Below are 25,981 nucleotides of genomic sequence, written 5' to 3' on the forward strand. Positions count from 1 at the left end.
GAATGTCACTTTCATCTTCACTCTCATAACTCATAGCATTCAGACATGCTAGAGTGAAACTTTCACTTTCATTACTCCTAGGGTATATACTCGTATTCTTATAATACTACTCATTTACATTTCTATTTACGTTCTCTATTTTATTTACGTTATTTACATTTCTATTTTATTTACACTGTGTTGTGCACTGTCACTTGAAATAACTTATAAAACTATTTTCCATTGTTCACGTATATTTACATTCATTACTTTCACTTGCTGTTTACACATTATTTACACATTATTTGCAATTCCACTTGCACTGTTTTACTCAATAGAAAGATCGTAGTCACTCTTTTATCAATTGTCAGCCCTTTACCTCTTTCCACACGAGGTTTAGTAGGGGGTAAAGGTCACAGAGCCATTTGCATGGGGGTGAAAAAAGGCCTTGAAGTCAGCAAGATGAAACATACGTCCTCTCACTTCGGAAGATGAGAGTACACTGATAACGCAGGGCCAGCCAGCCTGGAGGCCTGTTTTAGGGGTTATTCAGAGTTACCAATATTACTTCTTGAAACAGCTAAGTCTAGCACTGATATGATTGGCAGGAAATCTAGACAATACATTATAAATTTGGTAGTTCCAGGTGAATGTAAATATCACTTAGGCTTCTCCCTTCCCTCCTTACATGTATATTTATTACGAAAATAGATTAGAGGCCTACTTAGGAGATATATAATCAGAGCTACCAATGTTAAATCTTGAAACAGCTTTGTGTAGCACTGATATGATTGGCAGGAAATCTAGACAATACATTATAAATTAGGTAGTTCCAGGTGAATGTAAATATCACTTAGGCTTCTCCCTTCCCTCCTTACATGTATATTTATTACGAAAATAGATTATACGGCATATTTCAAGGGGAAAAAAACAGCGAAAATTAGCGAACGAGTGCACGTGAGGTGTTGTCAGGTGATAATTAGCCAATTCCAGGTGTATGGCACTCTCACTTACCTGATTTCTTTCTTGTATATATTATTTGGTATAAGAATACGACATAGGGCTTATTTCAATGGATGAAATCAGTGAAAAATTCCAGGGAAGATTTACTTAGCGTAGCATGGCAGGGCAGGCGAGAGGATAGGGTAATGGAGGGGGGGTAGGGAGGGGAGTCAAGAACGGGGAGAAATGGCTAAATTGTCAACAATGGATGGGAGTACAGATGAGATTAGGAGTGCTGACTAGTGTTGGACATTGTCAGTACTGATAGATGATACAAGCCCCCACTTGGAAGCCCGGGTGAATTCAAAATAACACAGAATCACAAAAGCGACGCCCCGCGGTATGATCCCTTGCTCCCAAGCGTCACGAAAGTGACGCCCCGCGGTTAAGGGGTTAAACAAATCCAACCCGAATACCTTTAAAGGACGGAGCCAAATATCCATCTATTAAAAACTAGCCTGTCCAAATATGTACACATACTTCTCCCCAGACTATGTCCACATCCACCCTCTACACAATGCCTTCTTTTAAAAATCATCATAACCATCATCCTAAGTCAGTTCCCTACCATCTGAAACTAGTAGGTAGAATTCAAAAATAGAAAAAAATAACAGAAGTAAAAGATATCAATATTACACCCTGGGAAATATACTATACATCCATTTCCTCATCATTCCAGCCTTTTACAACATTCTCTATAACAAAAAGACAAGAAATCCCTAATACACTGAAAAAAGTCACAATACAAATACTAATGTGAATGAAGCATGAAACCAGCGGATAAACATTGTTCTGACATGGCATAATGACCCTGACCATAAACCTCAGTAAATCATCACACTTCCTCACACATCTTATCAATAATTTTCAATATCAATGACCCAATGATACCATGATAAGCAAGCACAGCAAAAACCTGCCATGACAGTGCAACTAATGGTTACATCTGCATGTATCAAGGGCCTCAGCAAAACAGAAACAACAGCAGCAACAACAATGATAAACTACTTGTCACTGACCGCATTCTAAAGATAAAAGCTCCAGTCAAAAAACATGGTAAGCTTATCTGATGATTTCATAGTCCACCTCCTTATAATTCATAAACAGATAATGGCACTAGTTTACACCACTTTGTGCACATGACCAATGTACCGTACTATTTGTACCACACAACATGACTGTCAAGATGCACTGGGGATAAAACTAACATTATTCAGAACTGAGCTACAGTGCTGTGGTTGAAAGATTGCAATACTTCATCTCTAATACATATATCACTCTGTTCTGGCTTTCAAATAACATTAAATTATAGTAGTTACCAAAAGTGATTCATTCTACTAGTACTTTTTCACAACTATCACGCATCCCTTTATCCATATTTTCTGTAAAGGTACAAGTGTGCACATGCATACAAAATACATGCACACATACTCTCATACTAGCACACATGTGACACACATACCCCAGTGCATACAACCACATGCATGCACACACTTGAACATACAAACCTGCACACATTTAGATGCACACACACACACACAAAGAATGGAAGAGGGCAAATGTGGTACCAATTTACAAGGGAGGAAACAGGGAAGAACCCCTGAATTATAGACCAGTGTCTCTAACTAGCATGGTCGCAAAATTGTGTGAGAGAATCCTGAAAGACAGATGGATAAAATATCTGGAAGAGATGAATATTTTGGCTGAATGTCAGTTTGGATTCAGAAGTGGAAGGTCATGTGTTTCAAACTTGTTGAGCTTTTACTCAAGAGCGATTGATGTGGTACAGGAGAGAGATGGTTGGGTGGATTGTGTGTACTTAGACTTAGAGAAGGCCTTTGACAAGGTACCTCATAAGAGACTAATGTGGAAACTAGAATATATAGGAGGACTAAAGGGGAAACTTCTGGAATGGATGAGAGACTTTTTGAGAGACAGACAAATGAGGACAGTAATAAAGGAAAAGATGTCTGGATGGAGGGAAGTAACAAGTGGAGTCCCTCAAGGCTCAGTGTTGGCGCCAGTAATGTTCCTGATTTACGTAAATGATATGGTAGATGGAGTGAACAGTTATGCGAGTCTGTTTGCTGATGATGTAAAGATCTTGAGGAAGATAGAGGTTGAGGAGGATTGTAAAATACTGCAGGAGGATTTGGATAGGATACACAATTGGAGCCGGACGTGGGAAATGAAATTTAATGTAAAGAAATGTAAAATATTGGAAATGGGTAAAAGTACCAGGAGACCATCACTGAATTATTTTTTGGGTAATGAACTAATCACAAAAAGGAGAGAAGAGAAAGATTTGGGAGTGCTGGTCCAAGATAGTTTTTCACCAGAAAAGCACATTAACAAGATAGTTGGAGAGACTTATAAGCTCTTGACTAACATAAGAGTAGCATTTCATTATATGGATGAGGAAATGATGAAAAAATTGATAGTGGCCATGATCCGCCCCAGGTTAGAATATGCAGCGGTAGTGTGGTCCCCACACAAAAAGAAGGATATAAACAAGATTGAGAGAATACAAAGAACAGCAACCAAGATGGTCCCCAGTCTGACAGACCTGTCATACAGAGAGAGGCTGGAAAAACTGGATTTGCCTTCGTTAGAGGAAAGGAGAAAGAGGGGAGACATGATTGCGGTGTTCAGGACCATGGTGGGAGTAGATAAAATTGACAAAGAAGATCTGTTTGTATGGGATAAGAGAGCAACAAGAGGACATGGAATGAAATTGAAAAAGTCAAGCTGCTTGAAGGATATCAAGAAATATAGCTTTCCTTACAGAAGTATAGACTTATGGAATAGCCTGGACAAAGAGATCGTCCAGTCTAAAAACTTAAACGAGTTTAAAGTTAAATTCGACTTATTGAGAAACAGCGACGGAAACCCACGAGCATAGTACATTCCGTGTATATCACAATTAGGTATATTCTTAAATATTTAGAACGACTCAGACAAAGAGGTGGTGCATGAGAAAAACATTCATGTGTGTAAAGGTAGACTTGATAAATGTGGATATGGAGACAGGACAACACGAGCATTGCTCAATTCCTGTATACTGTACTACAAATAGGTAAATACACACACACACACACACACACACACACCGCTCGCTGGTGCAGTGGTAACACTCTCGCTTGCCAACTGGTGGACGGGAGTTCGCGCCTCGATCAGGTTGCAAAAAGTTTCACTGACGAAGTGGGTGGTTACTGTCCCCCTGGAGCAAGGGGACGGGTGTGTGCGTGTGTGAAGGTCACAGCCTTGCCCTTAGATCGGACTATATGAGCTCTCAGCTCCCTTCCGGGAGGGTAAAAAGCTAACGATCATGACCATCAAGTGATCCTGACCGACCCGGTGAATTACACACACACACACACACACACACACACTTCACCTCTGCCTATCACTCATTTTTGGCTAGATAAAACACATTCTAGTAACAGTTAACACACTATCAGAATTCAGAAAGATATGCCCATGCTCGAGCCACCTGCATACCAACCTGCTTCTGTGACTAATGTACTGTAAGAATTTCATCACGAGACACACTAAATTGTCATGCAGAACAGGAAGACGGAAGGAAAGGTGGAAGGAATATATTGGGAAGAGTGAAGTTAGGGGTAAAGGAGTCCTGTTACCTTTATGCATGGTATTTCAAGACCAAGTTACTACAGTGATTTGCTTACACCTGCTCATGAACTAACTTCTCATTGTACTCCCTTTTTCTATGATAAATACAAAATACAAAAGAATAAAGACAACATATCAGTGTGAAATTAATGGGTTTTAGCAAGAATAAACAGAGATGACTAGTTCTTATTTCAATGACACAATATTAGTCCTGCACCATAATGGTAGATGTCTTTCCAGGCTGTTAATAATGACATCCTTTGACTGAAGGAGTCAATACATTAGTAACAACACAAACAACACTGCAAAGGGTGTCTGAAATATTAGTGTAATAGAAATTGGTAGGTTACTGAGAAGGCTATGACTGGGCACTGTATGGAACAGAATACGGTACTGATAACATTTTGCTTGGGAAACACAGGTAAGCATAATTTTGATGCGAAGAAGAGACTGTAAGGAAATTTATAAAAGAGAGAGAGAGAGAGTTACTGACACTGTTAGGATATTCAACTCCCTCCCTATCCCATGTAAGGGGGATGGTGGACTGCAGAAGAGCAATTTCAGCCTGCAGTATGCCAGGTTCACTTCACATCCATATGAATCTGGGGCTATGAAAACTGCAACAGATTTAAACAATTTATAAAAGTAAGGTCATTTCAAACTCAGTATGAAAAAACTGTGGAGATAAATTTAAGAATCTATCAAGAAAAAGATGACAGTAGGGAGGAATACCTATTGATTACTATACTGCAACAGGATGTGGCAACTGTGTTAAATCAGTGGTTAATATGCTGTTGTGAGATAAAGCAAGTGATTACTGTACCGAAGTGTGATAATATTAGTGACTGACGTATTATACCGAGATTAAGTCTGTGAATAATCTGGAGGAAAAGAGGTGACAAGCTGGTGTATTAGGGCCTGTGGTAAGGTGAACAGACTGTGAGAGGTTAGTCAAAGCAAAAAGGTGCAAGGCAAACACTGCAATCACACACCTGATCATCGAAATGCGTGCGCTTGGCTGGGTTTCCATTGGCGGCTCCATTGGTGGCTGGCTGTGGTCCAGTGACTGTTCGCATGTGTCGCACCACCAGGCTTAGCTTTACATCCAGCTTCTTGGATCGGCAGATCTTCAGCGCTGCACCATCATCAATTTCATATCAGATAATGGAACTAAAATAATTAATCAAATGAGTCCAGGGATGTCTTTTTCATTTTACTCTTGACATATTTGACAATTTTATTCCATTTGAGTCAGACTTCAAACTGGAGGGATTATATATACCAGTAATAAACCTCTTCAGTAATAGTGAACTTTTAGCTGTTGAATATAATTTTCTTGTAAATGCAATAATAAATTTAAAATGATGCCACCTGGACTCAAACAGCTAAATACAGCAAACATTATGTACAAAACATCACATATACACAGTAATGCATTACCTACAATTACAAATTCAGTCATTCATAAGACCTTTATTAACACTTGATAAATCAAAACAGAATACAAATTAATACAGATACAGGGTCTCAAGAGGTTTAAACATTCACATGGCCCCTATACTGTATACAGTAGAAGAGAAACACTGCTGTTTACAATATGATATCTGCAGAGAAAGCTACACAAAAATGAAGCTGGTGGTCAGCAAGAAATGAGATTTGTGAGAGGTGGAGGACTGGGAGCTCCCCCACATCAATGCTCCAGCTCACTTGGCCTATCTTTTCCACAATTTTTTGGCTAACACAGAATCACACAGATTCAGCAGGCTTTCTCCTCTCCTAACATGGCTCCCTGTAACTTTTGGCTATTTCCTAAACTGGAGATGTCATTCAAGGGTTTGAGATTTGAGGACACAAATGAGATAAAAGATAAATATGTCAAAGATCTTGTTGACCATCCTAAAAACAGACTTTTACAAAATGTTTCCAGCAACAGAAGGACTGCTGGGATGTGTGTTGAGTCCCATGGGGCATACTTTGCAGGAGATTAAAGTCTGAACTCAGTAGGTTAGCTTGCCTTTTTTCACCAGCTAAATGTCAGATACTTTTCAATCAGACCTCAATACATCAGCTGTAAACATAACTCGTATGGTTTTGTAACCACAGCTATGAAGTACAGTACAGTACTTCCATAATATGTATTTGTAATAAATCTTGAGTCACACAATACAGGTATATAATTACTAATTTCAGAATTACTGACAAAACAAGGCAGTTCCCTTTCCTCAAAAGTAGTGCCATCGAACAGGGTATTGTGCCTCACCATCATCAACAATCTCCTTGAGGGCAATGAGTTTGGCGCCTCTCCACACAGCATCAGCAGTGATCAGCACTGAGGACTGGGCATCAACCATCCTTTCTGCCAGGCTGTCTGCTGAATACCCACCAAACTGTCAACAAGAAAACTAATTACACATCAACAAATATGAAAAATAAAATAAATAAATATAAATGACAACAAATCCCATTTTACCCTCTTCAAGCATAAAGGCCTAAGCCTATGCTACCATTTTCCAGTACAGTACATTTCTTGTGTAAACTATGTTGATATTGACACAAATAAATAACACACAAGAAACTGTTCAGATGCTGTATGTAAAATAAATCAGTATGGAAGTGGTGTTATGAGGCCTCTCATACTACCTGGAATACAGCCTTAAGTACTGGTACAATAGTCAGTACCTGCACTGTACAGTCAACCTCCACTATTCACGGGTTTGCCATTCGCAGATTTTTCTGGGAAATTACAGTACAGTATTATAAAAATTCACAGGAATATATTCATAGTTCCTGCTTTTCCCAAAGCATCTGCTGTTCCTCGTCATTCATAAGTGATTTTTTTGCTCAACAAGAGCTCATCCTGCTATGAAGTACAGAACATTCATCATGCATCGTCCATCACGTACCGTACAGCAAACTCTCATCGTCATCATTGCATAGGTGAGTAAAGTGCATTGTACCCAGAAAAGCTTGTGTATCACCTTGTACAGTCTTTTTAGGAAGTATTAATGTGCCATAAAATGCATTTACAGGACTCACAGTGGGTTTGTAGATAATGGGAAGAGTTAAAACAGTGAAACCAGTAATTTTTGTGGATGGTAAGGATTATTCATGGATTTCAGCCATTCACAGAGGGGTCCGGTATGTAACCCCCACAAACAGAGGGGGTTGACTGTACACTGTACTGGGAATGCTGCTAATGTGTGCACATAAACCTTACAATGCTGACGTACAGATGCTTGAGAGTGGACTTAGAATGTTAAGAAGGCTGGGGCCGTTAAGGCTTCTACTTGCTGTGCATTTTGATGTACAACAGCATTGCATGTAGGAGTACATTTTTTTTTTTTTTGGTTACCTCAACAGTCCCACAAAACTTGGTCTACCTTATGACCTACTATACTGTACACCAAAGGTAAAAGTGAAAAAGACCAGAAAATGAGGGCATGGTGAGAGACCTTATCCTTTACCTCAATAATATGCTGTAGTGTAGTACTAGTGGTATAAAAATCAGTTAATGAAAAGCCTTTGAGGACCACTTGACCTAGTTCTGAGGTACTGACTGCGTCCACGTAGTGGCTGATGAGCGCTTCATACAAGAGTTTAGACAAAAAATGAATTGAATGATGGTGATAAGACTCTGAATCAAGATGCTATATCTACTTATCCTCCAACTCTTCACTGCACCACCAGGAGCATGGTGGCCCTTGGTTAGGGTACTTAAACCAAACATTTAAGTCAAGAGTGGACAGCTAATTGCCTTTAGGTGTTATTAGGTGAGCAATAAACCCCATCCATCCCTCTGATGTGAACTTTTAGGGGTCATATCCAGTTGAAGTGCCTTAACTCATTAGACAACATGTGTCCACTTAATTACAGCAGATGGCCACCAACTAAAGTAGTAATGGGCCACAATAAACCATTTGGCTTGTCACTCAGCAAGTGGATAGAAATAAGATGGGAAGGGAAGACGGATGGGCAGTATACATTATAGCTCAAAACAGTTGAGAAAAGGGATAGTCATATGAGAGAAATGTACTGTAGCTGAGTAATGATGATACATGAATGATATGCAAGACTGAGGGGTGATATGGTACATACAGTAATATGCAACGATAATGGCAACGAAATAAATAAATAAATAAAAGAATAGGGGTGAAGAATTAGTGTAAAATATGCTGAATACTGTGCTGACCGGAATGTATGAACAGATGGGCAGAAAGACTGGACGGAGCAGATGGACAATGTTTGGAGAGAATTGCACTCTATTTACTCCAACCCAGCCTTAAACTGTCATCTCTCCACCAACAATGCTGAGTCTTGACAGCAGCACTACATTAAGATGACAGTCACAAATAAGTGCTATGACAAGGATTTAAAAGTCACAGCACTGTCTTACTCTGCCACTGATTCATGCAAAATAGGCTGCAAAAGGATGAAAACACAGGCTACATTAAGGTAAAAGAATTGCAGTGGAGTGTGTACTGTATGGCTAAGGTAGATTTTATTTTTTATTTTTTATGTGTCCGACTCTGGGCATAGGCTTCACAGCCTGCTATCGAGGCCCAGCGGTCCTCCTGCATACCATATACCTCTACATGTCACCACTTCGGCGCTAACACCCACCGTCCATATTGAATACATGCTAGGGCTGTCTCATACAGGACTGGTGTATTGGTATTAGCGGGGGTATTTTTACGACATGTAGGCGGGTCTTCTGGTAGATCAGTAAAGCCTGATTTAATGTAATTCAAATCCTTAAACTGTTCCCTGCCCCAGCGTGGATTTGAACCTGGGTCCTTTGGGACTGCAGGCCACCTCTCTACCGATTGAGATGATGACAAAGGGTGAGGACACAAGGTAGCAGAGTGCTAAGATATGTGGGATGGTGTCTTGCGGGAGGGTGGTACACTGCTGAGATTAAGCAGAAATGCCAGTGGGTTCTGTTAACAAGGCAACCTCTCACAGGACACAGTGTTAGGCAAGAGATGGATAACATGACAGACAGGAGGAAGTATGAATCTACCTGGAGATAGAAAGGAAAGAAAACAGGAAGTTGGGGCCTACAAGGTAGGTAACTGATAAAAGTAAAGAAATGCATGGGTAGGAATGTGGGGAGGACTGCCATGGGAGTAATACGTGCATGAGAAAGAGAATGTGGAATAAAAGGAGAAATGGCAAAGAGAGGAGGGGGAAGGAATAGGAAGGGGAAAGGAGAGGATGGGATGGGGAGGAGGAGGAGGAGTGATGAGGAGAGGAAGGGGAGGGGGGAAAGAATGGGAGGGGTGGGGTGGGAGGAGGTGAAGGAAGAGAAGGGGACGGTTGACAAGGGGATGAGGTGGCTGAAGGAAAGGAAGAAGTGAAGGGAAAGGGGGGGGGAAGAAGAGGGGAGAAGATGGTTGGAGGAGGGGGAAGAGGGTGGCGGAACTGAAAGAAGGGTAGGAACAAAAAGAAATTGGAGGCAGAGAGGGAGAAAGGAGAGGGGGTTGGAGGAGAGGGGGAAAGGAGAGGAGGGGACGGGTGGAGGAGAAGGAGAGGTAAGAGGGGCCTGGGGGAAGGGAGGTGAGGGTAGGGGGTAGGAAGAGGAGAGGGAGGGGTGATTCAGGAGAGAACAAGAGTTGCACTGATTGGGGCGGCTGGGTGGCGTCAAGGCTGATTGGCTTAACGCAGTTCTGGACAAGACTGGGATAAGACTGAACATAAGGCAGGGACAATGAACAAGAGGAAAATTGGAAGGAAGACAAAAGAAGGCTAAAAGAAGGCAGGAGAAAGACAAGAGAAAGACTAAATGGAAGACAAAAGAAGCAAAGATCAAAATACGCAAAGATCGAAACGAGAGCCGGGAGAAACATGAAACAGAAGACTGAATGAGGAAAAAGAGAGGTTATATGGATGAAATGAGAGAGAGAGAGAGAGAGAGAGAGAGAGAATTCTGCCCAGTTACTCCAAGACTTTCACATTTCCTAGAGGCAAATAAAAATATATGACTGCATTCTTTCCTCCTACTTTTCTGGAAGCGGTATACATTCTCTCTCTCTCTCTCTCCCATTATTTCATTCACTATCCCTGCATTCATTCATTTTCGTTGCATTTTCTCATGGCCTTTGCATTCATTTCTTTCAATATTTCTGTTAGTGAAGTTGGAAAATATTCTCTCTCTCTCTCTCTCTCTCTCACCTTTTCCCTTTTCTCACATTCACTTCTCCCTCCCCTTCCTCCTCTCATGTCTCCCTCTTCCCTCACCCCCAACCCCTCTCTCTTCCCTCTTCCTTCATCCCCATCCCCTCTCTCCTCCCGCTTCCTCCCTCCCTTCTTTCCCTCTCCCTTTGCTTCCCTTCCTCCCTCCCCCTCCCTCCTTCCCTCTTCCCTTTCTTTCCTCCCACCTTCTCATTTTCCCCATTCTTCCCCTCCCTCTCTCTCTCTCTTTAAGATGGTGACCTGGGTTGAGAGAGAGAGAGAGAGAGAGAGAGAGAGAGAGAGAGAGACAGAGAGCATTACCCACCTTACGCAAGATGTTTGTACTGTATTTCCCAAAGTAAAATTGTGTGTGTGTGTGTGTGTGTGTGTGTGTGTGTGTGTGTGTGTGTGTGTGTGTGTGTGTGTGTGTGTGTGTGTGTGTGTGTGTGTGTGTGTGTGTGTGTGTGTGTGTGTGCGTGAGAGAGAGAGAGAGAGAGAGAGGTGGATCTATACCTGCGCGCCCCACCCTTCACACACACACCCCGCCCCACTCCACCCTCTTCTCTCTCTCTCTCTCTCTCTCTCTTCCACCTTTTACGACCTTGACCGTCCTCTCTCTGTTCCCACTGGTCCCTTTCCTCTCTCTCTCTCTCTCTCCTCCCCTGCTCTATCTCCCCTCCATCTCAATCTTCTAACAGGGTGATAAAATGGAAGAGAAGAGGGTTGTTCAGGAAGATACAGGAGGTATAATAATAATAATAATAATGATTAATTATAATAATAATAATAATAATAATAATGTAGAGTCTCAGGATGTTTATTTCTTCAGTATGTTCATGTATTTTGTATTACTGTTACTCCCAGACAAATTTCTTCAGTATTTAGGAGAGTCACTTCGTATTAGACTACTTAGATAGACACTTAAATCCCTCCTTCCCTACTAGACATCCTTCCTATGCTGTGTAAAATCGTCTGGAGGCAGCAAAAAGGGTTAAAAGTAGGTCAATGGCTATGAGGACTTTAGTGTTATCTGGCTGCCTTTCTTCCCTTTCCTTCCCCTCTGTCTCTCTCTCTCCCTTCACCCTTTCCCCTCCCCTCTGCTTCTCTCTCTCTCTCCGTCTCTCTCTCACCCCTTTTCTACCCCACTCCCTCTCCTTTTCCCCATCTCTTCTCTGCTTTCTCTCTCTCTCTCTCTCTCACCTCTTATCTGTCCCACCCCCTCTCCCTTTCCCCACCCCCTCCCTGCTTCTATGTCTCCCTTGCCCCCTATTTGTCTCCTAGTCCCTCCGCTTTTCTCCCTCTCTGTTTCGCTCTCTCCCTCACTATCCGTTTCCCATTCCCTCTCACTCCCCCGTCTTCCCCTCCCACTCTCTATTTACCCTACCTCTCTTTCTCCTTTTTCTCTATATCATCTCCCTTCCCCATACTCTTTTTACCTATCTACCTCCCTTTCTCCTCCACATCCACTCTCCTCCCCTGCTCTCTCTCTCTCTCTCTCTCTCTCTCTCTCCAACTCCACCCCTATCCCACACTTTCTCTCTCCCCCCTGCTCTCTCATTCCATATTCCACACAGGTCAGGCCCACTGCAACCACGCCGCTGCGAGGTTATGCAATCACCCACAGCATAACTGATTAAAGACACACCTGAATATACCTGCCAATCCCCTTTTCACCTGTAATTCCCAGTACATTTTTTTTTTTTCGTCTTTTTTCCTGCCGGGTGAAGGAGGATACTTTTTTATATCCTATTTCAGACTCGTAAAAAATAATATACTCCTTTCTTTCTCTGTATCCCATCCCTCTCACGCATCTCTCATCCTCCTACCCTTTCCATCTTTCCACCCTCCCTTCACTCCCCCTACTTTTCGTCTCTCTCTCTCTCTCTCTCTCTCTCTCTCTCTCTCTCTTCCCCTACAGTCACCCATCAATAATTCTCCTCTCCTTTCAATTTTTCGTCCCTCTCCCCACTCTCCAGACTTCCCCCCTTCTCTCTCTCTCTCTCTGTCTCTCTTCCCCTACGCCTTTGTCTCCTCTCCGGTGTAAAAGGTCGAGCACAATCAATGTTCGGCTCCTACGTGCCTTAACCTCATACCTCCACCTCTGCTTACCTTCCCTCCCACGCTTCTCTCTCTCTCCCTCTCTCTTTTACTTCTACTCCCACATCTTCTTCTCCCTCCTCCTTTCTTCTTCATCCTCCTTCCCCTCCTCCTCTTCCACTTAAAGCTTTCAAATAACTCATCCTCACTTCATCCAAACCTCCTTCCCTCACGTTCCACATTTACTGCCTTTCTCGAGTTTCAGTTTCCCTCGTTCACACACCAACCAACCACTTCAAACCAACGCCAATATTACAGTGAAGCAGTGCGAAAAAACAGAGGCATATATGGTCCTTCTTACGCATTATGGATTCTCTGTTCATATTATTGCGAAACCGTATGGAAAACAAAGGATTTAAAGATATATTTTTACGTATTATGGGGCTTTATTTTTCCTTCACAGTGGTTATTTTTCCCAGGCTCATATGACGCAATCTTAACCAAAAAAATAAATGAGTAAATAAATCTGGGGTTAGTTAGGATAAAATTTAAGTCTTCCCCATCTTAAGGGTTAATGGGGAAAATTATTAATATTCTTAGGCCTCTCAGCTTAACAAAACCATCGATAAAATTCTGTTGTCCCGATCAAGAGAAGTTTAAGATTCTTTTTAAATACTTCCTCAGATATTTCAATTCTCCCTCATCCTTTCCCCCAACTTTTCTTCCCATACTTAGAAATTCTCTCCCGCGTCCTTCCCCTCCTCCTACTCCCTGTCCTCCCCCCTGCCTCCTCACAACCCCATGTCCTCCTCTTCGTCTCGCCTTCCCCCTCCCCTCTCCTCTCCAGTCTTCATTCCCACACTAATTCTTTCCCACTTCCCTCTTTCTTCCTCCACCCACTCATTTATCTTCATTCATATTAATTGTCTTCCACTCACTGCTCCCGTCTTCCCGCCCTCCCCTCCCCTCCCCCACTCACTCTCTCCCTCTTATCCCCCCACCCACTCTCCCCTTTCTCGCACCCTCTTTCTCCCTCCACCTCCACAGCATTCTCTATCTCCCCTCCCTATCTCCCTTCCTTCCCTCTCCTTCTAAGTCCTTACCTCCCTTTACACTCCCCTAACCCCTTCCTCACCCTCCCCCACCTCCCCAACATTCTCTCTCGTCGCACCTCCCTCCAACTTTCTCAACTTTCTCTTACCTCCCCCTCCTCCTCCCCCTCCCTGTGTCTTCTACCTCCCTCAACATTCTCTCCCTTCCATGCACCCCCTTCCCCTCCCCGTCTCTTCTCCCTCCTCAACATTCCCTCCCCTCTCTTTCCCTCCCACTCCCCTCCCCAGTGTTCTGCGGGTGACCTCCACTTGACCTTGGCGAGAATGGCTGAACGTAACACAGGTCAACGGGGTCAGAGGGTCAGAAGTGTGGTAATCGTCATCATCTCATCATCATCATCATTAGTAGCAGCTGCAGCACCCTCACCACCACCACCATCATCATCAAGGTCTACTCCCTGATCATCATCATCATCATCACCACCACCACTATCCTCCTCCTCCTCCTCATCATCATCATCATATCATCATCATCATCATCATCATCATCATCATCACCACCACCACCACCACCACCACCACCACTATCCTCCTCATCATCATCATCATTATCATGAATCCTTTCAATCCGTCACTATTACCACCCTCCAATTTCTATCTATAACTACTTTCCTTTAAGCAACTACCTGATTTAAGTCCTGCTGCTTTACTGTTTTCTTCTTTCATTAGGCCGGAGGGAAGGTGGAGGAGACAGCCTGCTTTCTTTTTTTCACACACTTATTCAGTTTCACAAATTCAATTCTTTCACATACACTTGGCTATTTTTAACTTGAAAGAATGTATCCTGACCTGGCGAGGATCCCTAATACTTTTCAGGTCAGTTAATGGCTAAGCGTTATCACATTGGTAGGTTTGACTAGTAACCAAGGAGACCCAGTCCTAACTAAGACTCAAACTTTGCAACCACGATCTGTACTGTGATTGCACAAGTCACTGTACGCACCACAATGGAATGGACGGCGCCGATCCTGGCCACAGCTAACATGGCCACAACGAGCTGCTTGATCATAGGCATGTAGATGGCCACGCGATCCCCCTTGGCCACCCCCTTCGCCTTCAGCACGTTGGCCACCCGACACACCTCCTTCAGCAGCTCAGCGTAGGTCACTCGCTCCACGTCAGCTGGGTCATTGCCTTCCCTGTGCGGAGGAACAAGGCGTGGCGTGTGAAGGGGTGTGGGGCATAGGTAGAAGGAGGGACTCAGGGAAAGGATGTCTAGTCTACGTACATACTGGCATGTTCTGGTTTATCGATGTGTGTGTGTGTGTGTGTGTGTGTGTGTGTGTGTGTGTGTGTGTGTGTGTGTGTGAGAGAGAGAGAGAGAGAGAGAGAGAGAAAAAAATAATCCACCCAATACAAGCAACCCAACTCCAAGCCTCATTGCAATGCCTTCATCCTTCCTAATTCACTGCAACTGCAACACACACTCCCACTTGCCTAATGACCCTTTCCCTTAACATTATCCACTTGGCGATTTGGGTCAGGCTGGCGTTAAAGGCGTTTATTTATTTGCTAGAAAATTTATCAAAGACTTTAAAGACTATCTCGTGTAGGCTGTCCCTTTCCATGCTGTTGGTACCGTAAACCTCTCTCTCTCTCTCTCTCTCTCTCTCTCTCTCTCTCTCTCTACCACACCCCATCGCTTCCATAATTATCGAGACGCCATCAGGAACGGGGTCAGTGTATCCTTATCAATCCATGTTAATTTATTTGTTTATGAAAGGAAGAAGGAACCAAAGGCCTGGAGCCAGCAAAGACTGTCCCCTCCAAGAAAAAACAAAAACAAGATAACAGAGCCAAATTCAGGGGAGAAGATGACGAGGGAAGATAAATACATGGCTACCTGATTGACTGACTGATTGACTGAGTGAGTGAGTGATTGGCTAAAGGGAATGATAATTTGTAGTGAAAGGGGGACGGGATATAAATGAGATGTGGAAAGAAATGATGGAAGAGGAGAAGGTCGGGAGGGAAGATGATAACTAACTGACTGACTGACTGACTTACTAACTGACTGACTGACTAAATGACTAACTAACTAACTCACTGACAAATATCTAATCTTGGCGACGTTATGTTTATGGTCACTGCCCCCACATAGCAAGAAAAACAAGATAAATACACACACACACACACACACACACACACACACACACACACACACACACACACACACACACACACACACACACACTACAAAACAAGGATAAAACTAAAATACATCCACAGAATAAATTGTTGTATTAATTAAGCTAAAGACGATTTATTTTATTCATCTATAAACAAACAAACAAAAAACGAACTACCGCCTATCAACTGCACGAGGGCTAGTAAGGCACACATTAATTCTAAGTCTCAGCCTTCCCCTAGAACATTCCCCCCCCCACAACAATCAACGTTACTTCAAGGTCCCTACATATAACCAACTGCTGGATAAAAATAACGATGTATCTGGCTAAATTAGTGAAAAGTATAAATATAAATAAATAAATAAATAAATATCCTTCACTACGCCCTGTTTCCCCTCTCTCACTCTCTCTCTCTCTCTCTCTCAAGGGGAAATCAGGGAGTTGAGGTTATTCCCGGGTACTTAGGGCTGTCCCAATTAAAGGGAAATTTCCTGACACTTGAACCAATTTTCCTTCACTTCCACCGTTCCCCCACGTTATTTTTTATTCTTATTTTTTACCCGTTACCTCCACAATATTCTGTTTGGCTCTGGAGAGACTTACGCGAACGTGAGGAGGTAGATATAGCAGTAGATTAGCAGTAGATATAGCAGTAGATTAGCAGTAAATATACGGTAGATAACGCAATAGATAGCAGTAGATTAGCAGTAAACACAGCAGTATAGTAGATATAGCAGTAGATAAAGAAGATACTACAATAGATATAACACTATAGTAATAGATAAAGCAGTAGATATAACAGTAGATACAGTAGTAGATATAGCAGTAGATATAGCAGTAGGAGCGGTATTAACTCCTTCCCTACTGGAGTTCTGTTAAGCTGAATAAAATCGTCTGGTGGAAGAGACTAAACTCAATACCACACCCTTGGATTGAGTGGGTGAAATACGTTTAATATCAGTGCACGAGGTGTGAATAAGAATAAATAATCAGCCTGAAGGGATAGAATTAATTAGGGTTCGCTACCACAAAAAAAAATAATGGAGACAAAATAATACGAGATGTAAACAAAACTCGTGGTGAGAAAGGAAGCCAACAGAGCCACGACGCAAACATGTGTGGGAAGTGAGCTGTAGTAAGTCAGCGCCTCTCAGGACACACTCCCCTCTCCCTGACTCACCCCAGCCCCAGGGAAGAGACGCGTAACACCCCACAAAACGCCCCTAAGGAATGAGGAAAGTTTGGAAGCCTTACTCTCAACCTTCTAAAATCACACTCATAACCCTCAGTCACAGATCTTTCGTGGTTTTTCTTCCTAGTCATACATATATATCTTTTTCTTACACTTACAAGTACCTCTGGGAAGTGACACGTAACATCTCAGAAAATGCCCCTGAGGAATGAGGAAAGTTTTGAAGTTATCACTCTTAACTTTTTCAGTCAAAATCTTTTCTGCTTCCTTCCTGATACTGTTTTGGGTATTTGTGAAAAGGTTCATAAATCCCTCCATTTTAAACTCTCATTAGCTACAGAGAAAGAGAGCAGGAGCGAGAGAGAGAGGGTAAAAATACTCGTAAATTACAGATGATAGCATACACTGCCTTACTCTGCCACTGAGCCACGATAAATATGCTGCAAAAGCCGTAATTGAAGACATACGCTAGAAAAAGGTGGTAGTCACGAAGAGGTGCTATGAAGACGATGTAGAGCCATACCACTACAGTACCTTATTCTGCCACTGAACTACAGGGAATATACTGCAAAAGAACGAAACTGCCAAATTAATGTGAACGATCAATAACTTGTTCGATCTTTGGGTACTGGTAGAGATTAGGAGCTAAATATGGTACCTAATCTATCTAATTTGGTGAACTGCCGAGTCTCCAGGAACTGCACAAGTAAAGAAAGCTAAGTCAGGAGCAACACTTCAAGGTCAAGGGGTTAATAATAAGCACAGCAGCGTATGTCTCGCGTAACACACACACACACACACACACACACACACACACACACACTAACAGAAATGACAACGGTACTTACAAACAAACGAGGAATAAACTGAGGTAGATATAACAACAGAGAAACGGCGGTAAAAAATGAGAGAGAGAGAGAGAGAGAGAGAGAGAGAGAGAGAGAGAGAGAGAGAGAGAGAGAGAGAGAGAGAGATAATACAACAGGAAGGAGATAGAGATGGGTGGCTCTCTCTCATAACCAGCGCAAGCACAGGAATGTTTATTAAATTCTTGGCGGGTGGCAGCACAGCACAGAAAACCACGCCAACTGCCACTATCACCACCCTCACTGTCACCAGCACCACCCCCACCCTCACTGCCACCAGCACCACCACCACCCTCACTGCCACCAGCACCACCACCACCCTCCCTGTCACCAGCACCACCACCACCCTCACTGCCAACACCCCCATTATTGCCACCATGATCCAGCCCACCATTATTACTACGAGTCTTTTTTATTGCCAACATCTCTTAGGACACTACCACGACCACCACCCTCACTGCCAACACCCCCCTCCCCTTCATTGCCAACATTATTCAGGACCACCAACACATTCAGGGCACTGCCAACATGACTCAAGGCCGCCATTATTAATACGAGCTCTATTCACTGCCAACATCACTTAGGACAGGGCCAACACCCTTCTTTCCTGCCAACAGCTTCATATAAGATCACTAGCCTGAAGCACTAGCGACATTAATTAACTTTACTGTTGGCAGCATCCTCCACTAAGACGACCATCCACACTACAAACACTACCCCGCATCCACTACAACCACCACCATCCACCACACCACAACCAAAACCACCATCCACTGCAATCACAACCATCCACCACCACTACCATCCGCCACACCACAACCACCCATCACCACCTCAACCACCCATACCAACACCACCTCAACCACCCATACCAACACCACCACAATCACTCCCACCACCACAACCACCCCTACCACCACCACCACCACAACCACCCCTACCACCACCACCACCACAATCACCCCTATCACCACCACAACCACCCCTATCACCACCAGCCAGTACTAAGCCAAACATTTCAATCATCATGACACCCCTGCTCTCAGAATAGCATAGTACCCCACTGACCCCCATCCAACTCTTAAATATGCCATCACCTTCACCGGTTGTACTGCTTCTTCGCAACTCCTTCTCCTTGGTGATTTATTCTGCCTATTAGTATTCTCTCCTATGGTAATCACGTTGCTTTTATTCCCAAACAGTTCGGATCAGTGACACTCATGAGGATACTGGGGTGTGATGTGAAAAAAAATATATAAATAAATAAATGGGTCACGAAAAACTGTTACGAAATCTTCCTTCCCACTACCACAATACCCCTCCCACTACCACGACACCACTCCCACTACCACGACACCCCTCCCACTACCACAATACCCCTCCCACTACCACAACACCACTCCCACTACCACGATACCCCACCCACTACCACAATACCCCTCCCACTACCACAATACCCCTCCCACTACCACAACACCCCTCCCACTACCACAGTACCCCTCCCACTACCACAGTACCCCTCCCACTACCACAACACCCCTCTTCTCCACACGTTGCATCTCCCACTAGGTTCAATGCACTCCTGGGCAGCATTCTCTCTCTCTCTCTCTCTCTCTCTCTCTCTCTCTCTCTCTCTCTCCAAGATACCAAAAAATATATTATGCTCATCCACTCACCCGCACGGAAACACACACACACACACACACACACACACACACACACACACACACACACACACACACACACACTCCTGCTGACCTAAAAAATCCCCACACGTCCCCACACACGCACATGCATACAAACAATCACACAAACACACCGCCATATACACACATCAGCGGGAGAAAGAACAAAGAGGGGGAAGGGATACTGAGGAGAGGGGGAGGGGGTGGGGGGAGAGGAAAAGAGGGGAGAAGGGATGAGGAGGAGAGGAAAGAGAATGGGTGAGGGGCAGGGAGGGAGTGAAGAGAGGTTGGGAATGACAGATGAGTGGGGATGGGGGGAGGGAGAAGAAAAAATGTGTGTGTGTGTGTGTGTGTGTGTGTGTGTGTGTGTGTGTGTGTGTGTGTGTGTGTGTGTGTGTGTGTGTGTGTGTGTGTGTGTGTGTGTGTGTGTGTGAGAGAGAGAGAGAGAGAGAGAGATGGGGATGAAAGGATGATAAAGAAGGAGAAGCAGAGAGAAGACAGAGAAAGGAGGAGGTGGAGGAGGAAGACATAGAGAGGAAAGGGGAGAAGGAGAGGCAAAGAAAGACAGAGGAGTAAGGAAGACAAAAGATAGTCAAGAAGCAAAGATACAGATGGAGAGGAAGGGAGCTATAGAGGCATAAACGGCTTGATTTGCGCCCATCAAAACAAACTGACAGCAGACGACCAGCTTAAAGTAGAAGAGGTGGTGGCAGTTTATGCAGTGTGGACAGTATAGTGTTGGCAATGTAGACAGTATAGTGTTGGCAGTGTAGACAGTATAGTGTTGGCAATGTAGACAGTATAGTGTTGGCAGTGTAGACAGTATAGTGTTGGCAATGTAGACAGTATAGTGTTGGCAGTGTAGACAGTATAGTGTTGGCAATGTGTATAGTATAGTGCTGGCAGTGTAAACAGTGTAATGGCAGTAGTGTAAGTAATAACCAAGTATCCTATATCAATGAACATCATTAGATAAATCTTGCTACATTTACAGTACCCAGTTGTGGTAGGCTAATATGTATCACTGTTAAACGTATTACTATATATTCCGGTATATCACCAAATAATTGTCCTATATTCAGTCATTCAAATAAATCCTCCTATATACATTTACAACAACCTAGTTTATTAAAATCTATCATGGTCCATATTCTTGTCTTTTTTTTTAATGCAAAGAAGATGGAACAAAAGGCTAGAAACTAATCTCGCAAAATGTTCTCTCCAAGGGGGAAAAAAAAAAAAAGATAAGAGCCAAATTCATGTTCCGTTCATTTCAAGATGTCTGGACACACTGCGCTTAAATGACTGGCAGTCATAAGCAGTAGGAAATACTGACAGAGGAAGACAGTTCCAGTGTTGACCTGTTGCATACATGAAGGACTCTGAGTAATGGTTAACTCTTGCATTAGAGAGCTGGACAGAATAGGGCTGCCAGTTTGTTGCTAGACGGGTGCTACGCGCCCGCCGTAGTGGTGAAGGGATGCAAGCAGACATTCAGAGGAGCAGTGACCATTGAAGTAGAGAGGGAAAAAGAGATAACGATGCAACAGAGGGGTGAAGAGATAGAGGCTGAAGGGAGCCAGTAAGAGGAAGAGAATAAGACAAAATGCCTTTGACTCCATCTTACTGACCTGTATGTGAGGAAGCTCCCCAACACCTTCCCCTAAGCCATTTATTACAGTATATTTATTACACCTTATTGTCCTAGTCTGTTGTGTATACCTTTCCAATAACGCTACACTGTGCATAACTAACGTACACAAGGCCATTACCCACCGATACCCAGAAATAAATCGCTTAGGAAGAGGTGTTAGGGAGCTTCCTAGTGAACACGAGCATAGAAAAGTAAATCTTGGGACACTTGCAGTCATTACAATTATTCTCACTCACTGATTCACTCACTCACACTCTCTCTACTTTTATTTCTGGGTGGCGGTGGTTGTGGTGTGGGTGATGGAGGTGGTTGTGGTGTGGGTTGTGGAGGTGGTTGTGGTGGTGTGGGTATTAGTAGTGGTGTAAGGCCTCATGACACCACCACGACCAGCACTGCACCACTGATAACACCCAATACCAGCCACACAACGCACCTTATATTCACCTTTCTCTTCACCTTCCTCACCAGTTGGCGAAAATACGACATCCATAGAAGTTTCATCGCTCTCGCCATCCGCTCATTCATATATTCATCCGCCCTCCTACAAAGTCCATTCCATACGGTGCCGATGGAGGTGAGAAGGGTGTTAAATGAAGGTTTCCCCATCCACTCGTTAACCCTTCCCACCCCACGACATACACCCATCCATATCGCGCGGAAGCTGGAAGAGAGGGAGGTGGATGGGAGTGCCCTGACCCGCTCCACAGCCCTTCCCACCCCACCACATAAACCCATCCATATCGCGTGGAGGGAAGTGGAAGGGGTGGAGGTGGAAGGGGTGGGGGTGACTGAGAGTGCCCTAATCGCCTTCTCCAACACCCCAACCCCCAACCTCCTCCACAACAACTGGATGCCGGAGGGGGTGGGGCTGCGGATGACGGGGGGGTTACAGATCCACCCGGCAACCCTCCCCACCCCCCCACTCAGTCCCCCCCACACCCTCCTCAACCCCCCAAACACACCCCAGCGTCGCCATCGAAAGCGCTGGAGTTCAGTCATACTTTTCCTTCAAACCCGTGTTAAAAAGATAATGGTGGACGTGTACCAATCCGTGTCAAACTTAGGAGGTTAGCGGAAGGAATGGGGATGGTTAGAAGATACGTTGCTATTAGTATCATTCTCTCTCTCTCTCTCACAAACACACACACACACACACACACACACACACACACACACACGGCCCACACAGCAAGGATAGACAAAATATGGTAAAGGAAAAGCTATCGGCCTCATTTTTCTCCATTCGACATTAATTTGGGTCAAGAAAATAATAACCTGTGAGAAGAAGTCTCAGGATTCCGGGGGTTGGACTGGAGAGCGAGTGAGTGTGTGGCCCATTTTAACAGACATGCCTGTGTCCGTTTTTCTCTTCTCTTATTGTGTACGTTTGTGATCATGTCTTCCTATGTACGGTTTCATCTCTTCTTGCTCGTGTGTACATTTTCACCATATATTGTCATGTACGTTTTTCACCCTGTGTACGTTTGTCATCTCTGTTACATTCAAGTTTGCCATGTTCTCGTTATGTACGTTTATCCCTTTTCCTATGTACGTTTTTATCTTCTCTTCCTATGTACGTTTTTATCTTCTCTTCCTATGTACGTTTTTCTTGTTACGGTAGGTTATGTACGTCTGTCAGTTTCGCATTATGTACGTTTACCTTCTCTTCCTATGTACGTTTTTCATCTTATGTAAGTCTATCATCTTGTCTATTATGTGTGTGAAACCTCTGAAGCGGAGATTTCTATATTACGGCATGGCACACTGGCCTTTAAGGACGGGGTCACGCCTCTCTCCAGGGGGAAAGAGGGGAACAGACACACACACATACATACATACACAGAAACAAATATGCAGGGAGAGAGAGAGAGAGAGAGAGAGAGAGGAGATTACCATAGTGAGTAATGAAGTCTGGTGGCAGGAGGAAGGGGAGATGCGGGGAAGAAGGGTAGGACAGGGAATAAAAGGTGAGAGGAAGGGAGAGGGGAGGGATAAAGGTTAGGGAAGAGAAACAAGGGGGGGTGGAGAGTAGAAGGCATGTAGCCAACACAAGGACGTCACTCCCACTTCAATGGTGCATAGCAGGGGGGGGGAGGGGAATTATAGTACGGTACGGGTATAAGAAAGTGGAGGACGCCGGTAAAGCCAGAAATAGGTGCAGACAGACTGACAGATAGACGGACAGATAGATAGATAGAGAGAGGGGGGATTATGGAACGGTTCGGAAATAAGAATCTAGGGATGCAGGTAGGGTTAGAAAACACACACACACACACACACACACACACACACACACACACACACACACACACACAGAAAGGGGAGGGGGCACAGTAAACAGGGCACAAGCACAGGTCATTAACAACAAAATGCGGTCAGAGGAGGGGGAGGGGTGGAAAAAGAGATTGAAGGAAGAGAGGGATGAAGATTGATGGGAAGGAAGGGAAAGTGATGGAGGAGGAGGAACTGGACATGAGGGGGTGGAGGGGAAGCAGTGGAAGAGAGAGGAAAGGAGAGGGATGAAGATGAATTGGAAGGAGGGAGAAGGGAAGGAAAGGGAGGAGAGGGGAAAGAGAAAAAGGGAATAAAAGGGAAAGGAAGGGTAGGAAGGCGAGAGACAAGACGGATGTGGGGAGGGAAGGAGGAGGGGCGAGAAGGAGAGAAAGAATGGGAAAAGAGAGAAAGAGGCAAGAAAGAGGGATGCATGGGAAGGAGGAGGGGGAGAAAGAGAGGAAGAAGAGGGAGGCAAGGGAAGGAGGAGGAGAAGAAGGTGAGGTAGAAATGGGAAGTGATGGACGAGACAGGAAAGAGGGGAAGAGAGAAAGCGGACAAAAAGAGAGAGAGGAGGAGGAGGGGGAGGGGGAGGGAGGGAAGAGGGAGATGAAGTCAGGAGAGAAAAAAGAAGATGGCAAAATTACATTATAGGAGGACATGGGGAGATGACAGGGGCCGGCGAGAAGAGGGGGAGGGGAGAGGGAATGAGGGGATGAGGAAAGAGATGAGGTGGGTATGAAAAGAGAGGAGAGACAAGAGGGGGGTGGAGAATGAAAGGAGAGGGGGAAGGAGATGGATGACGGGGAATGACAGAAGGGAAGGGAAGGTGTGGTGCCGGAGAGGAGAGGAGAGGAGAGAAAAAGAGAGGTGAGGAGAGGAGAGGGGAGGGAGCTGTTTTCGGGGGCGCCAGCGTGCGTGTGTTAGTGAAGTTAAGAGTTTGTGTACCCACTTGGCGACCTTCCCTACGCATGCACACAAATACACATACACACACAAACCGCACGCACACACACACACACACACAAGCACTCTCTCTCTCTCTTTCTCACATACACACACACACACACACACACACACACACACACACACACACACAGTCACACACACACAACTTTCACCTCCAAATCAGTAAAAACTACGTCGTCCAAAGTCCACCAGCCACACGCCTGAGAATGCCACCTGACCTCACCAATCCACTTGTTCTTAATGGGGTAAAGGTTTAGGAAAAGTTGGCCTGTATTTTTTCCCCCTTTACTATTTTTAAATAGAGGATAAATACTGTATAATGTTAAAATATGTACCTGCACTAAACGGGTTGGTAAGTAATGCTAATACTAATACCAATAATAGTAATAATAATAATAATAATAATAATAATCACGCAGGTAATTCAGGATTTTTTCAATCTTTTTTTCCATTCTTTTCATTTTCTTTTTTATCTGTTTTTTTCTGTAACATGATATACAGCCTGGAAGCGTGCCAAAAGGTGCAGGCTTCACACATCTGCTTCTGTAATTTTCCACTAAAACTTATAATTAATTCTTCCCTCCTCTGGCTCTTTGTAATTCACTGTAGTTTAAAAAATAAATAAATACATAAATCGCACATCTTACCGCACATATCATTCTGACGCACGGACGAAGCGTTTGATAATTACGAAGCACCGTGTGATTATAAATGCAAATATTATCCTTGGTAATTAAGAGGGCTTGAAATTGCACAAAGGGTCACATTCAGGTGCTGTTTAAGGCACTACAGTAGGTTAATTAATTCATGTGTGTCCTACAAAACCCCTTCACTTTCAAATCCATCGTACACCTGGTGTGCCTTACTTTTTTTTGTGTGTACACCATTAATTAAATACGTATAAGCCGTCTCCGCAACACACAAGAAGTCCGGCGGTGTAAGAGAAGCGTTATATATGGACCATCCTGTACATTAAACATCAAGAGATAGGGGTTACTGGGAGCCGCGTTTCTCCTACTCATGCCTCCACTTGGGTACTACTTGCCCAGTCTTTCCTACACTGCACAAAACCGTCGGCTGGTATAAAGAAAAGGCAAATGGGGTCCTCAGGGTGTCACTGTTTCCTGTAAGCCAAGAAACCATTTACAACGCTGGGTGGTAACCATATAACCAAACCATACGTGCTCCCTACGTGTCAACAAGTGGGTTGGTGGAGGGTTAGTGCCTCTCCCCGTAAAACAAATAACTCAAAGTCAAATGGCCACCCCTTACGGGATTATG

The 25,981-nt window shown here is 44.0% G+C and overlaps 1 protein-coding gene across 2 annotated transcripts in view; it reads right to left on the bottom strand.

Moving 5' to 3' along the window:
* Positions 1-25,981, bottom strand: part of AcCoAS (acetyl coenzyme A synthase) — a 50,973-nt gene that overhangs the window by 13,603 nt on the left and 11,389 nt on the right. For both annotated transcript variants that reach the window (XM_080277017.1, XM_080277016.1), the window contains exons 2-4: positions 14,878-15,073; positions 6,875-7,001; positions 5,607-5,749 (exon numbers count right to left, since the gene is read on the bottom strand). In XM_080277017.1, coding sequence (XP_080133143.1) covers positions 5,607-5,749; positions 6,875-7,001; positions 14,878-15,073 — 466 coding nt within the window. The remainder of the gene's footprint in view (positions 1-5,606; positions 5,750-6,874; positions 7,002-14,877; positions 15,074-25,981) is intronic.

The sequence above is a fragment of the Coenobita brevimanus genome, chromosome 68 (genome assembly GCF_032717465.1).
Source record: "Coenobita brevimanus isolate Jiangsu-jjx chromosome 68, ASM3271746v2, whole genome shotgun sequence".
NCBI classification, from domain to species: domain Eukaryota; kingdom Metazoa; phylum Arthropoda; class Malacostraca; order Decapoda; family Coenobitidae; genus Coenobita; species Coenobita brevimanus.